The 15,523-nt window shown below is 37.4% G+C and overlaps 1 protein-coding gene and 1 non-coding gene across 2 annotated transcripts; one reads left to right on the forward strand and one right to left on the reverse strand.

Annotated features, from left to right (window-relative positions):
• Positions 1–356: 356 nt before the first annotated feature.
• On the forward strand, positions 357–463 carry LOC145583599 (small nucleolar RNA R71). Its single transcript, XR_014100229.1, has one exon. It is a non-coding gene; the product is annotated as a small nucleolar RNA R71 (small nucleolar RNA).
• A 4,803-nt stretch (positions 464–5,266) lies between these two features.
• On the reverse strand, positions 5,267–11,527 carry LOC145581136 (uncharacterized). The gene is made up of 4 exons (XM_081638198.1): positions 11,490–11,527; positions 6,023–6,169; positions 5,792–5,884; positions 5,267–5,552 (listed from the first exon to the last, which is right to left on the reverse strand). Exons 1-4 carry the CDS (start codon positions 11,525–11,527, stop codon positions 5,267–5,269), a joined length of 564 nt encoding a protein of 187 aa, XP_081494324.1.
• Positions 11,528–15,523: the final 3,996 nt, after the last annotated feature.

The raw sequence follows: 15,523 nt of genomic DNA on the forward strand, positions 1-15,523 counted from the left end.
CATGTTCCCAATGACCTACAATTTCACAATTTTCACAGAAAGCATCAATAGCATTATTATCAATTGCAGAAACATTAGCTATTTTAAAATTAGCAGTAGTAAGGTTATCCAATTTCTGACAAATAGAGGTTAATTGAGATTGCAAAAAGGATACAGAATCAACGTGGTGTTTTCCCTTGGTTGCAAAACCTCTAGGATTCCCATATTGGGAATTATGGATCGCCATATCTTCAATAACCTGACCTGCATCATCAACATTGAGGTTCATAAACCTCCCATTAGCTGCAGAATCCAAAATTGCTCTAGAAGAATTTCCGATCCCATTGTAGAAAGCTTGTATCAACTGCCACTGTGCTAAGTTATGATGAGGGCACTCTCTCTGCAAGTCTTTGAATCTCTCCCAAGCCTCATATAGTGGCTCATCTGGCTCTTGGGCGAAATTTTGAATTGCGCTTCTCAATAGAGCTGTTTTCTCTACAGGGTAATACTTGTTATAAAAATTCAAAACAAGAGTCTCCCAATTAGTAATGCCAAGTGCAGTTCTATTTAAACCATTAAACCACAGTTTAGCTTTTCCACATAAAGAGAAAGGAAAGAGAATCTCCCTTATTTGGTCTTGCGTGACCCTAGCTTGCCTTATAGTGTAGATTTGGGTCTTCACCCTTAGCTCCACTAAATTGCTTCCTTTCTATCATTGTGATGAACTGGGGCTTGATCTCAAATTGAACTCCCTCGAGATCTGGCGTAGGAGAAAGGTGGGGAAAATGCGCCAAAGATGGCTGAGAATAGTCGCTGAGCTTTTTAGGTGGATTTTCTCCCATCTCTAATTCTGATTCTGAAGAAGTATCTGGATCACTAGAATCAGATGAAGGGTCTCTAGGAATTTCACCACCAGAACTCGCCAGTATTTGCTTGTATAAATTCTTTTGCCTATGGAAAGAGCGCTCGATCTCAGAATCGAATGGAATGTAGCCTGATCTGGAACACCTGGGCATAAACAAAGAACTAGACAACAGATATGAGAACTGTCCCAAAGAACTTATGTTCTCCGGGACGAAGGATAATAATCTAGACTACAAAAACAATTAGAAATAAAAAATATAACCGTTTCCCCGGCAACGGCGCCAAATTTTGACAGGCTAAAGTCGTATCACCTAATCAAAAGTAATTACCTAAGTCCTCTAACTAAAGTAGATAGGGAAGTAGGGTCGAATCCACAGGGAAACTAGTCTTTCTATTCCTAATTAATTAATAGCAATCTAAATTATTAGTAACAATTTGTTGTGATTTAAAGATTATACTACAAAGAATATAAGTAGGGAGAATAAAATAAGAGGAATCAATGAATTAAAGACCTAGGGCATAGGTTCACCAATAAATATTATTCTAGGGTAAAACATAATAACCAATCGTTAATGCATCAATTAACCAGATAATAAAGGGCTTTCGCTACGTATTACAATCACAGAATTAATCTACCGGTATTAAATCTCATCTCTCGAATCTCGACTTAACCATTTATAAATTAACCTGCCTATTGAAACTAGACCTAAACATCAATTCTCATCTCTCGAATCTCGAATCAATATTGTCAAACTCATGCATAAAAGATCAGGCCTAATCTAGTCACAGAGCATTAAATCAATCAATAGGAAATTAATATAGCATTGATAATTAACAACAATAAATTACCCCTTCATATTATTTATGGATCCCCATAAACCCTAGAAAAAGAACTACTCACACATAATTAAATCTAAACTAATCAAAGCAATAAAATAAAACATGATAGAAGGAATAAAATAAATAACTGAGATTAAGAGAAAAGAAATCGTTACCAAAGTAATCAGAATAAAGAGTTGAGTAAAGAACAAAGTATAAAGTGTAGAGAGAGAAAATAAGCTTAAGTAAAGAGAGAAAGTCTAAGAGAAAGAATTACAATAGTAAAGAGAGAATAAGGAAGTGTAAAAGAATCCTAAACTTGCTTAACAAAAACATATTTATAATAAGCAAGAATCCTAAACTAAAACAAACTAAACGATGCTTAAAAGATCTATCAGAGACACACGCCCGACCAGGCGCCACACCGCCCGACCGGGCGCGCCTTTTTGATCGGGCGAAGGGCTGTTGCGATATAAGTCTTCTTTGCCCGATCAGGCGCGCCATCGGGCGGACCACCGGGCGGACCATCGGGCGGACCACCGGGCGGACCATCGGGCGGACCATCGGGCGGACCATCGGGCGGACACCCTTGGGCCGCTTGGACTCCTCGTTTAGGCTCGTAACTTGGCCCAAACCAAATATCCTCTTTGGGGCTTTGATCATTCGGTCCAAATACCTCGTCTTCACACAAGTCGAGCCCTTATTCAACGGTTTGATTACTCTAACCGATCTTGGGCGACGAAAGATGGCCGTGCTCCTCCAATGCTCGTAGTTGCTCCATAAAATCCCGGGAAAGTACTCCAAAGGTGCAATTCCCTACAAAACTCAACCAAAACTACAAAAACACTAGAAAACACATATTAGTAATAAAAGTGGCTCTAAAGAGCCAAAAACACTACTAATAATGACCAAGGGACGGGGGTAAAATACTACATAAACTAGACATATCAAAGTATAACCCTTGATTTGAGCAACAACATGCCTCCAGCACTAAGAACAACCTCTGTGCTATCACCCTTAGGAATTCACCCTACCACAATTCCACCAAACACTACCATCGCCACTGCAAATCCGCACAAAAACCAATGGCTCATAGTAGGAGGTTTTGTAAGAAAAAGATCCTTTTGGCTAAAATACTCAATAGGAATTCCATTAGGACCCTCCTACAGCATAAGGTTGGTATCAAACGCCCATTACCTAATGATGGGAAAAATGAATGGACAGATCGATACCGGCTTAGCATTGGCGCGGTCCATGGAGGTCATCAATAGAGCTCATTTGCAGCTCGCTGGTCCTCATGTGGGCGATATAACTGTTCCTATAACAGAGGATGATGTGGCTGACCCTTTAGTAGGCGAGGGACCACCTCCCTTCAATCACACTGTCCTCGTTAAGAGTAGACAACGCCATGATACCGACATTGTGTATGAGATAAGAGATGATGAAACGTTTGAAGTTATATATGAGGATTATTCATCACGCGTTGATGTTTCATTCGGTGAAATACGTATCAAGAAGCATGGCTTGTTAGTAGCCCCTATAGCCACTGTCGCATCAATGAGAATTCGAACTGGAGATATACTATATATTTCTGGTGTGATAAGAGTTTTTTTTTTTTTTTTTTTTTTTGGAAGCAGTCCATATGACATATTGTGCTTATGATTCTTAGTTTTGCATACTTACCATTTTTTTGTGTCAAAATGCAAGGATCCCTCGAAAAACATGGACACAAGGAGGAAATTTTTCTACATGCGCAACACTTGCACACCATACCATGAAGTGAAGGTGCAATGCAAACTTACTTAAAAGCTTAGGAGGCTGTGTGTCAATAAGTGGGGTGAAGTTGTGGATAAGGAACCAAATACACTTATGCTTCTACACCAAGACTGAAAGTTAGACAAGCTCCTCACAGTTGATCAAGCTAGGATAAAGAACGAAGACTACGTGTATGCTTGTCCAGAAATATGATATTGGTTATTGTTGTGGGGAAGTCTGTTTTCAGTTAGCTAACGAGTATGAGTCTAATTAATGTGAGTGTTAAAAGAGTCATTTTGTAAATCTTTTAAGCTGTTTCAGTTTAAGTGAAATCATAAGTACAAGTAGCAACTATGCAAGGTGTACCCATTTTGGTGTATTAGAGTATGGGTTTAGTTGCTTAGTTTTCAATGAATTAAGTTTAATCAACAAGTGTATGCAGTCGTTGTAATTGACTAGGTTGACTGATTTTGTCTTTGCTTTTCGACTATGGGATAATTAGGTTTATATTTTGTAAAGTAATGTAGTTCTTTTAAACCTACATGTAATTTATGCATAATAGCGTTTCTATATAAATTAATATTCTACGAAAATTGTGTGCTATTACTGACAATGCGTAAGATAATTTTAATTGAGTTCAAACTTAATGGTAAATGGGCAGTCCATGTGAATTTGGGTTCAATTTCAAAAATATTGGGCTTCAAAAATGGGCCAAATTGCCTACATAAAAATAGCATATAATGGACCAAATTGCCTACTTGGACCAAATTGCCCACCATAAAAATAAATGGCTCATTATATGTATGATTGTGCATATTGTTGTTCACGAAAAGCAGTCATAATTCAAAAATGCCAAACTTTACGGGATAGTAAATTGTTTATAACGAGTTGAATGGAGTTGAAATAATAGTGGACGTCATCCTACGGGCCAGAACAATCTGGAATGAAATGGGACTGCAACCGTAAAACAAAACAATACTCTACTCTACATCAGTACTTAATAATTAGACAAGTCCAAACCAGAAGTAGCTAAATAATGTGAACCACGTAGAGTTATATGTAGTAGTTCCAGTAATAAAATTTAACAACTTCTCATTGATACACAACCCTAGAGATAACCTAAGAAACAAATATGGTCTACATTCGTGGTCTTGTAAATGGTCTCGTGGTTACCAGAACATATGATGGAAATTTTGCGATAAGGTTAGAACATTTGGTGGTCACTGGTCCTCCCTGGCTTGGCAGGTTGACCTCAAAATTATCCCATGGAACATCATCAGCAGGATTGACAACAGCGTAGAACTCAGTGTAGGGGTTTGGTTTTTTACTCCTTTTGACTTGTAATCAAACCAGCATTATGTTAGTCTGTGCATAAGAATTTAATCTTTTTTCAAATAACTTCGCAAGAGCCATACTGGCAATTTCATAGGTTGGGCTGACTCATCTGCAGTTCCTAACCTTGCTTGTTTCTAAGCTCTCTGCTAATTAAGAAAAAATAAATACATCAGCAAAAACTGCCCCGGTCAAGGAATGAAAAGAAAGGATTCACACATACCTTACTGTTTTTCCCTTTTCCTGCATTGCATCCTAATTCACACAATGCCTTGTTCCGTGATCCCTTTGGACGACTTCGACGCTTCTTTTGAGTAACTGGATCTTGGATTACATTTCCTGAACCATTTCCTCCATCAATTCCAGAAGTATTGGGCTTATCTTTATTACCCCATGCAGATACATTGCAAGTCATGGGAACAGACTTAGGAGTGCCTTTCGGTCGAGGTGGATTTGAGGACCCTATTTCTGATCCAGGAACACTTTTAGCCATGAGTTTTGCACGACGTGCACTTACTTAAGCTCTCATCTTGATCACTTCTTGTCTGACTGCCTTAACCATATCGTCATCTATGGCTGATGCTTCATCACACAACACCTCAAGTTCTTGAAAAGGCTTGTTGTATCGCACACATTCCTCTATTTGAGTAGGATTATGGTATGCAACTTTAGCAAGAGTGTGCTTCCTGAACACGTCCTTTCGCCACCGATTTAGAACAAAGTGGGATGGAATTTCAGTCACAAAGTTTTCATCCCATATACTAATGACATGCTTACAAAGGATCCCATCCTTTTCAAACTTCCTACAGTCGCAACTAATATGTTTAGTGACAGGGTTAAAAACCAGTAAGTAAAACCTCTTGTAATTAGTGATGGTTTCCTCTTTTGAACCTTGTAGAGCAACCTAAACACGATCTAAAACCATGTAATGAATTTTCACTTCACTGTAATTTTCTCCTTCTTGATCTGTACATACAGTATCCTTGAACACTCCATTTGAACTTCCTAAAACTTCGCATTTGTATATATTTTTTGAAACTACCGTTCCACTTTGAAACTAGTAACAAGTTGTCTAATGAACATGGAATCCCTTGCATCAGCATCTTCCTCATCTGTAACCCTCTTCTTCATTGCTCTGTTGTATTTTTCAGGAAACTCAAAGAGTTTCGTTTTACGGTTGACAAACCCATCAAAAAATCGGTTAATGCTGTCTACCCTCTATGTAGTTTTCATACCCGTCCAAAAGTACTCTTTCATGTAGGCCGACACCCACATGCGCCGCTCAATAAATAGCTCTTGCAGCCAATCATTATCCTCCAACCCATACAGCTTCATTGCATCACACCATCGAGTTTGAAATTCCTCTATAGTGAAACTGTCATAAATTATATTCTTCAAAGGGTTCTTGAAATCATCGTACCTGCCATTGAATTCAAACAAAACAACTTGTAGACACCTAACAATGTCTCCCTAAAACCAAACCCGATGATTAACAACCTTTCACTGCCATTAATGGTTGGGTTGAGTATTTAATCCTGGAGTGCTTAAATCCATATTCAATCCCAATACATTTCATAAAAAAATCCAATTCCTAGCCTATTTCCCCAAATCATAACTTATTTTCCTCTTTTCGTGCCATTCAACCCAAAATAATTCATTTCATGTCCCTTAAAATCATTCATTTTGTGTCCTTTTTATAAAAAAGTTCATACTAGTTTATTTTGGTCCATAATCTGGGTCCAATGATTGAATAGTTGGATAGTGTTTGAAAAGATCTTTCCAACGATATATTATAAGCCCAAATCCAAGTTATAACAAATAAGTTATGGCCAAAATACTAAAATGAGCCCAAACCGAACCTAAGCCCACCTTACCTACGACCCAATGAACAGAGTCCAAAGGATTTAATCCCATTCCTAAGCCAATTAGGATTAATTAGAAGTTTCTATAAGTTTCAAAAAGATCTTAATTATCCTTTTTGAAAAGATAAGATTAAAGTTTTGAAATTGAATAAAACTCCTCCTTTCGAAAGTCCTAATTCTATTCGAATTGAAAGACGTTCAAAGATAGTCAGATATGATTTTCGTTCCTCATAGTTTTTATTTAAATCTTAGATGGTTGGATATCTCTTGAAATTATCTTTTCAGTGATATATTATAATATTAATTCCGATCTATAACGAAAAAGATATAAAAGAAATACGAAACTTTGTCCAAAATTGACACCATCCCACTAAAACGGCCATATTTTAAAATCTATAAATGATTTTAATCTGATTTTAATCGGGTTAGAAATTGGACTTCAAGCGCTTTCCAACAAAATATTATTTATCTTATTCCAATTTCTAGATAAAAAAATGATAAAAACAAAAACTGCAAAAAATGCTGCCTACCGTAGAGTTTTATTTCGATTCAAATTCGGATCTTTTTCTGATTCTTCGACCGTTCTTTTTTCTTTATAGATAGAGGTCATATTACCCTTTTTTTAAATCATCAACAAGCTTGATCACCAAAAATCATTCTCTTTCTCCCTACACCAAAAAATCATTCTGTCTTCCTCTCTAATACATCAAAATTCTTCTCTTTTCTCTCTTTCTATACTCTAGCTTTCCCTATTTTTTTCACTATACATCCCTTAAGCACTCCAAGGAGTCCATACTTGACCCAAGGTTCCATCTTTAAACCAAGGCGTAAAAGGTATAATTAACTGAGGGTTTGGACCAAATCAATTCTACTTTTAACTTAATTTAATTTCAATTTGATTTATATTTTTATTGAAGTTACTAACAATTTATTCATGATGTAGCAATTTAAAGGAGCGCGCGAAAATATGAGTAATTAATTAATTAAATTACTTATTTTATTTTAATATTTCTAGTATCATGATTAGGTTTCTTATAATTTGATTTGACTAACGATATTATGGTTTAATTGCTTCCAATATTAATGTTTATTCTATTGTTATTATGATCACCATATTCCATCTTTAAAGGGAATATGTAATTGGAAATCACGCCTAATAAGATAATTTGGTCGACCGATTTAGGTTCCTTTTTATTATTGTTAATTGAAGTGATCACAATATTTTAGAATTATGTGTTGCATTAATATTCAACCAATTTAAAATGTTAATAGTTTGGAGCGAATTGAATATTTTGTTTGTATGTCTTTGAGATCGCAGGAATCACTTTTCACAATAAGAATCGAGTAGAGGCCAATACGGGCAGATGTGACTCCATGACTCACTTCGTACCATCATCCCCGATCCTCCTTTCATGGTTCCGAACCATATAGAGTTAGTAATCTCATGGATTATGAATGGAGTGTAACCTTCACGGGTCAATCGTTGTCCCTTTATCGTGGTTGCCTTTTATGATCCGTGAACGGTTTACAAGTTTCTTAAAAACTTGTTAGCAGCTCCCTACTTTTCTTGTCTATAATCATTGTCCCTAATCGTATATGTCAATTCCCACTTCCTAAGAGTGCCAAGCATATTCACACATGATTAACGTAGGCGCACTTCAAATGACGCCTACGATTTGGCGACTCCACCGGGGAGGATTCTTGGTTATTTATCGATTTGATTGATCGGTATTTAATTAAGATGAGTGGATGAGACTTGAAAGATTCTTGAATTGTAATCCTGTGATTAAATTGGCATTTTTTGCATATACATATACGTTTTAGCGTCGTATTTTAGGTTCGCCCATTGGAAAAATTGGATAACCTGATCACGATCAAAGAAAATGAGGCACTACTTGAATTTTACAAGCACCGTGTAAGGGCAGAGGTGCCGTGACACAGTACAAAACACCCTGATGCGGTGTACTGTTGTAACACCCCAATAATTCTCCCTTTAAACCTGTGTGTACCCTGAACAAAATCCAAGAGAATTACTGACGTGCTACCGCCACGTATTCAAACGTTAAGGCTATATCAGAAATTAGCAGTGGAAAAACTAATTCAGTTATAAATAAGTTTTAAAACTAATAAACAAAACCAAATTAAGTCTTACAACTGGGAACCATTAAGGCCCTTATTCAAAACCCAAACTAGTGAAAGTAGTATAACTAATTGAGTTTAAACAAATTCAAAAGTAAGTAGCAAGATAAATTGTGAAAAGAAACCAACACTCCACTCAAGATCCCACCACCTAGATGCGAATGCTGCATGTGTAAGAAGCTGTGGTTAATCTGGTCCCAATATTACAAGTGTAAAAATTGGATCGTCATAGGGTCATTGAAAGGCGAAGGCCATGACCAAAGAAAGACACACAAAGCACGCAATCGGCAAAGCTGAGTACATACAAGCTGCAAAATATAATAAGAAATCCCTAACATGCTACTAATAATCAATCATCATGCATCATTAAATTGTAGACTCGACACATGACTCAACTGTCAGTTTTACTAAGACTTCACTAGTTAATAGTAGTTAAATCATTTCATTTTATTCATTGGATTAAGCAATATACAAGGTTGTCCATCCCATGCTCCATTTGGAACATTAATAAAAGAAAAACCCCATGCCTCCTTTCGGAAACATTAATAAAACATCCAACGACCACGGGCGCGACTCCGTGACCGTAGCTAGTATGAGATCTCATCTAACTCCTAGTTTTTGAAAAGTATTTGAAATAAGAGACTCGTAGATCAGATGGCCTCTAGAAAAGTGCACGACTAATACACCGTGTACCCCAACCCCTGATTGTCAATACTCTAGATGTGCACAAATCCAGAGTTTTATTGCTCATCCATCTTGCACTTTACGTGATTTACAAGTTTAGAATTGGTGATGACTCATATGCAAAACAATATAATCAATTAAATATCACATCATTCCAAGCAATCCAAATTTCTAATTCAATTCTTGGTTTATTAGTGGCAAACAATATTTAGTATTAAATCATTTAACTACCTTGGTGTATAAACACCTTAAGTGCATAGGGCACTTCAAATCCCGAACCTCGTCTTAAAAGACTTTAGTAAACTGCTTCTACTCAAATCATAATTAATTCATGAAAGAGTATTAAAAATTAACCTCATGGAACCATTTATCAAAATTAATTCCACTTATAGACAACCAAGAATCCATAACCTTTAATTAATCATAACATATCCAATTGATAAGACAATCACTTATACATCACCCACAACCGTAGTCATATACTTATATCTCAAACATGCCTCATACACAATATACGGAAATCACAATGTATAACCAAATAATTTAGCCCAGTCTTCTCTATACATGATACTAGGTTCTCGATACATCCCTAAACATGCATCTAAAGGCAAGGTTTCATAACTCGTACGTACCTTGAGTAAATGAGTTGGTATGCCACTTTACTAACTAGAAATCACCTTCAATAAAGTCCTCTCCTTTTGTGTGGGGAAAATTTTGGGGATTTATGGGGTATTTATAGGAGAGAGAGTTGTAGGGTAAGTAGGAAGATTGGGCTCATAAAATAATGGGCCAATTAAGAAATAAAATGGACTAGGCTTTGTTTGTTTGGACATAAATTGTAGAATGATGGTTCATAAAAATTTCTTTGTAATTTAATCGTTTATCAACCCAAAAATAATTTGAAACTTGAAATAAAATTCCGGAAAAATACAATTAAATATTATAAATAAAATAAAATTTCATTTATAAAATATTTTAAAATATGGGGGATTACAACTGTACCGTGTCGCGGCATTTTCCACCGTGACTCGGTGCTTGTAAAATTCTTCCAGTGGTTCAGTTCTTTTTCTTGTTATTAGTCTCCTTCGATTTTTCTGAAAAAACATGTGTGTTCTAAATACATCTTAGCCCCGGGGAGTTTAAGCTCTATCGACCCAAAAACGCTCATGGCAATAAGGGTTCATCCGAGTTATTAAATTCACCTAAACCATGGAGTCGAGTTCGATTTAATCACGAACTTGCAGAGCTGCCCGTTGGCATAAACCCTCAAGGGAGGTTTCCTTGCTAACGCATCCAAACTCTTAACCATGGTACCCTTTTGACACCAAATAAACTTGACCATAGTGGAACATAGAACTTGACCTTAGGTTGCGAACTCTTCTTTGCATCATTGTGCCTACGTGCCCTATGTGTAAATATTTGATCGTTTTGATCCTAACATCAACGAACTTTCTTTGTCTATGGTGGTTTAGTTTATGACTAACGAATGCCAATGAACCGTACTCACTTAGTAATTAGCGTAAACTCTAAAACTGACAAAAAACTAGAAAAATGCACAAAACAGAACGTGGAGCTAACTATCGCACCACGACAGTCAGCATCGTGTCACAGCAGTCAACACCGTGTCACGGCATTGAGCACCGTGTCATGGCAGTCAGGGTTCAGTCCAGTCAGCTTTTTTTTCGTCTTCCGTGCTATTATGGTCCACGCGTCAGTCGTTTGGATACTCTTTACATGTCTAGCCATACAATCATACCACGAGTCTTACAACTAACATCACTTTATCGCTCACGAGTCTAGTATTAGTCTACACACTTTCTTTATTTTTCGACTTGAGTCGTGCACCATGTCGTTTATGATTGTATACTAGGTTCATGCACTTCCTTTTTTCCGTCATAAAAAATGAGTGGAGTTTGTCTTACCCGTTTTCAAATGTCTATCTTCCCTCTTCATTTCCCGATTTTGATCAGTTCTTCAAACCATTAAGTGAATTTATTTTATTTCACAGTACTTGGTCAAGGAGCAGGGGTAGATTGGTACGGTTCGAGTCATTACCGCATCAACCTCTTAGACCTAAGAGGCAAATTCGCCATTTCTACACCACTTAGCACCTTCAAACTACTTTCAGTTTGTTCCAATGGCCACTAAGGAAGATATTGAGAACATCAATAAATCCATCGAGGCACTGTTTGCCATGATGCAAACCCTTACCACTAGGGTCACTACCATGGAACAAAACAAGGTCACTGTTGCTACCCTTGACAGATTAAAAGAGCAGATGAGCAAGATTTCTGAGGATTTCACCTATATAGAGCAATCTCCCACTCCTTTGGATATGAAGGACACGCACCCTGAAAAGTTCTCCACTGCTAATATTCCAAAGATCAAGCCGACTAACAATCCAATATTCCATTTGAAGGCATTCTCTACAACCATGGCTCTCAAGGGATTGGACGTAACACTCTTCCCTACGGTGTTCCCTCTCTCCTTAGAGCATGCTTGCCAACAATGGTTTTGTTCTCTAGATGCTAAGCATACTGCAACTTGGAAAGATGTGATCGACAGTTTCATGAATCGTTACAAGTGTAACATCCAAACCAGAAAGAGAATGAAGTCTTCACTGCTTATCTGAACAGGTGGAGGGGAATGACTGCACTCTTTGTAGACCCCCCCCCCCCCAAAGAAAGAGAGATGGTTCGCCTCTTCATCCAAAACCTAACTTACTAGTACAAGCAACACCTTAGGTTCTTGCCTTTGAACACTTTCGAAGCTGTATATGACATTGGCATCAATATCGAGGATGAGCTAATAAAGAATGCTGGTGGTAACAATAATAACACTTGGAAAAACAAGAAGAACGAACTTCCTTCTTCTTTGTCTTCTAAGCATGAAGGTACTGCCAACAATGTATGTTAGGTCAATCTCAATGAAGTGTTAGCTCTTGATGCTCCATTGCCCAAGAAAAAAAGAACTTACACTCCTTTAGGTATGACTTATGATGCGGCCTTTGATCGCCTTTACGATCAAGGATTGATCACACCTATTGGGCCATTTCCAGAGCCAAAACTTGAAGAAATGAGCGCCAAGTGGAATCCCAATGCCCACTTCAAGTTCTATCAAGGAAAGGGCCACACTACTGAGCACTATTGGAGTTTGAAGGACGTTATTCAAGATCTAGTTGATGCCAACAAACTTCCTGTCCCTCCAGGCGGCAAGAGATGATAAACAGCAATGAAGATGGGCGCACGACGAGCCCTTCGTGCAAGATTTCATAATCTTTTTTTTTATTCATTCCCCTTTCCCCATTCAAGTCTAGCATAGGTTTCCATTTCTGTTATTTTATCATTGTGTTTGTTTATTCACCATTTCCATCAATAATATGAGCATTATTCCTCTATATCTCGACCATGTATTTCTTATGAAAAAAAAAATCGCCGAACCAAACACAAGGTACACCAATGACTTGAGGCACCTTTGCAACTCATTCATTCCCCATTAACCATTCATCACATATCCATTTCTTCATCAACCACTTTGAGCCTCGTCTAATGATTGATCTTATTTATTCAACCTACATTCACCTAGCCCTAGGATGGGAAAGTGTGAATTTTGTGTAACATTCAAAAAGCAAGTAAAAAAAAAAGAGCAGCAAAGAAGCAATAAAATTATGTCTAAGGGCAAGTGTTCCAATGTCTTTGATATGAACATATCTCAAAATGCATCTCTATCGTGTACTTGGTATCGTGCCTAAGAAACATGAATCCTAAGTGAGTGATGGACCGCATGATCCGAGATTGCCTACATTAATTCAAAAGAATGAAAAAAAGTTGAAAATAAACTTGAAAAATTCAAAATTTTCAAATTCACAATTACACATCTTGGGGATTCTCTCGGGTCTTGAGCCTTTTACCCTTTTCTTCTTTAAACCATCAAATTAACCACATTACAACCCTTTAAAGACCTCTTTGAGGTGTACATACATTTGTGCAAAGTTTTGTTACTTGTTAGAGCTATGTTCGGCTTGATTCCTAACGGATACATAGGCAACCTCACATTGAGGTGCGGCCACATTCATATGCATGATCGAGTCAAAGAATATCCAATGCTTAACCCTATGACCCTATTCATCTAGAGTTAGACTTGGGGGCTTGAATCCACGCCACTTAGTTTACCTAGCCTAAAGAGTCGCAAAATTATAGGCGTCGTTCGAAGTGCGCCTACGTTAAAAGCATGTGGTGAATATGCTTGGCACTCATAGGATGTGGGAATTGACATATACGATTAGGGACAAGGAAGTAGGGAGCCGCCAAAAAGTTTTTAAGGAACTTGTAAACCGTTCACGGATCATAAAAGGCAACCACGAATAAAGGGACAACGATAAGCAACAACGATTGACCCGTGAAGGTTACACCCCATTCATCATCCATGAGATTACTAACTCCATATGGTTCGGAACCATGAAATGAGGATCGGGGATGATGGTACGAAGTGAGTCATGGAGTCACATTCAGCCGTATTGGCCTCTACTCGATTCTTATAGTGAAAAGTGATTCATGCGATCTCAAAGGCATACAAACAAAATATTCAATTTGCTCCAAACTATTATTAGGCTAAATTGGTTGAATATTAATGCAACATATAATTCTAAAATATTAGTGATCACTTTAATTAACAACAAGATTAAAAAGGAACCTAAACCGGTTGTCCAAATTATTTTATTAGGCGTGATTTTCAATTACATCTTCCCTTTAAACATGCAATATGGTGATCAATAAATAATAAAATTAACATTAATATTGGAAGCAATTTAATTAACGATAAATCCAACAATATAAAATCGTTAGAAAATAATAGAAATAAAAGGAACATAATTCTTACTTTGATTCTGTTTGCTTGCAACTATAAAATAATAAACGAGTTAGTAACTTCAAGGAAAAATAATAAAATAATAATTAAATTAAATTAAGTAGAGTTGATTTGGGGCCAAACCCTCAAACAGTTCTACTTTTCACGCCTTGGCATAAGGACAGAACCTCGAGTAAAGTATGGACTCCTCGGAGTGCTTGAAGAGGGAATTTTGAAAGAAGAAGGGTAGGCTAGTATTTACGCTAGAGCATAGAAGAGAGAAAAAGAGAATTAATTGATGCCCCCTTTCATCAGAAATGAGGGGGTATTTATAGGGAAAATGAGTAGAGGGAACACACGGAACCCTAAAAAGATAAAAACCCAAAAAAATAACACCGTGACACGGCAGTGCACACCGTGACACGGTGCCAGGCACCGTAAGACGGGGCAAACTCCCGTGACACGGTGGAAAACAGAGTGACGCAGGAAATAACTAGGTTACGGGAGATAAAATGCATGAAGGGTTTACGCGGAAAGGACACGGAGATGCCCCGTGTCACAGCACTGGCACCGTGGCGCGGCATTGTGCCCCGGGACGCGGTGCTTTTTGCCGTGACACGGGAAACTGTGCGTCCATTTTTCCGTCTAAATTCATTTTTTCCCTAATTTCGTTCAGCCTTTTTAAGTGTCGATTGATAATTTAGGGCCATTTCTGATTTATTATTTATTAATCGGGCCAAAATAATAAAATAAATAAAATAAAAACGGTTTGGGCCAAAATAATAAATAAATTAAGGTTTGGGCTAAAATTAAAAATAAACTACGCTTTGACTAAACATCAAGATTGATCCATGGATTATTAAAACTGATTTTAATTAAATACGATCTTTTAAGCACTCTCTGGATTAAATACTGAACCCGACCAATAATGGAGGTGAAAGATTGTTCATCATCGGATTTGGTTTCGGGGAGACATTTTTAGGTGTCTACCGAAGCCCCCACTTTGACTGAGTTTGTAGAAACGTCAGTTTCGAAAACGATAGTCAAAGTAGTCAATAGGGACGGAGAATGATTTAAGACGTTCTGCGATCCTAAATCACTCTGTATACGCCGATACCTGCGGAAAAATATTAATTCTACAGATAAAAGAGTAAAGGAATAGAACGCTTATCTGACACCAGTGTATCGGTGACAAATGAGTTTGGTAGCTTCCTATGCTTGAAGGAATCCACCAGATGATGTTT

This window comes from Chenopodium album, chromosome 15 (assembly GCF_948465745.1).
Source record: "Chenopodium album chromosome 15, dcCheAlbu1.1, whole genome shotgun sequence".
Classification (NCBI taxonomy): domain Eukaryota; kingdom Viridiplantae; phylum Streptophyta; class Magnoliopsida; order Caryophyllales; family Amaranthaceae; genus Chenopodium; species Chenopodium album.

Bases quoted from the DNA above. Each gene is read 5' to 3' on its own strand.
- LOC145581136 (XM_081638198.1), bottom strand. From the start codon at position 11,527: ATGGCGAATTTGCCTCTTAGGTCTAAGAGGTTGATGCG. The intron at 5,885-6,022 runs GTGGGTGTCGGC...AAAATACAACAG, and splicing joins CTATTTATTGAGCGGCGCAT to AGCAATGAAGAAGAGGGTTA. The intron at 5,553-5,791 runs GTAGTTTCAAAA...TTGCGACTGTAG, and splicing joins ACTAGTTTCAAAGTGGAACG to GAAGTTTGAAAAGGATGGGA.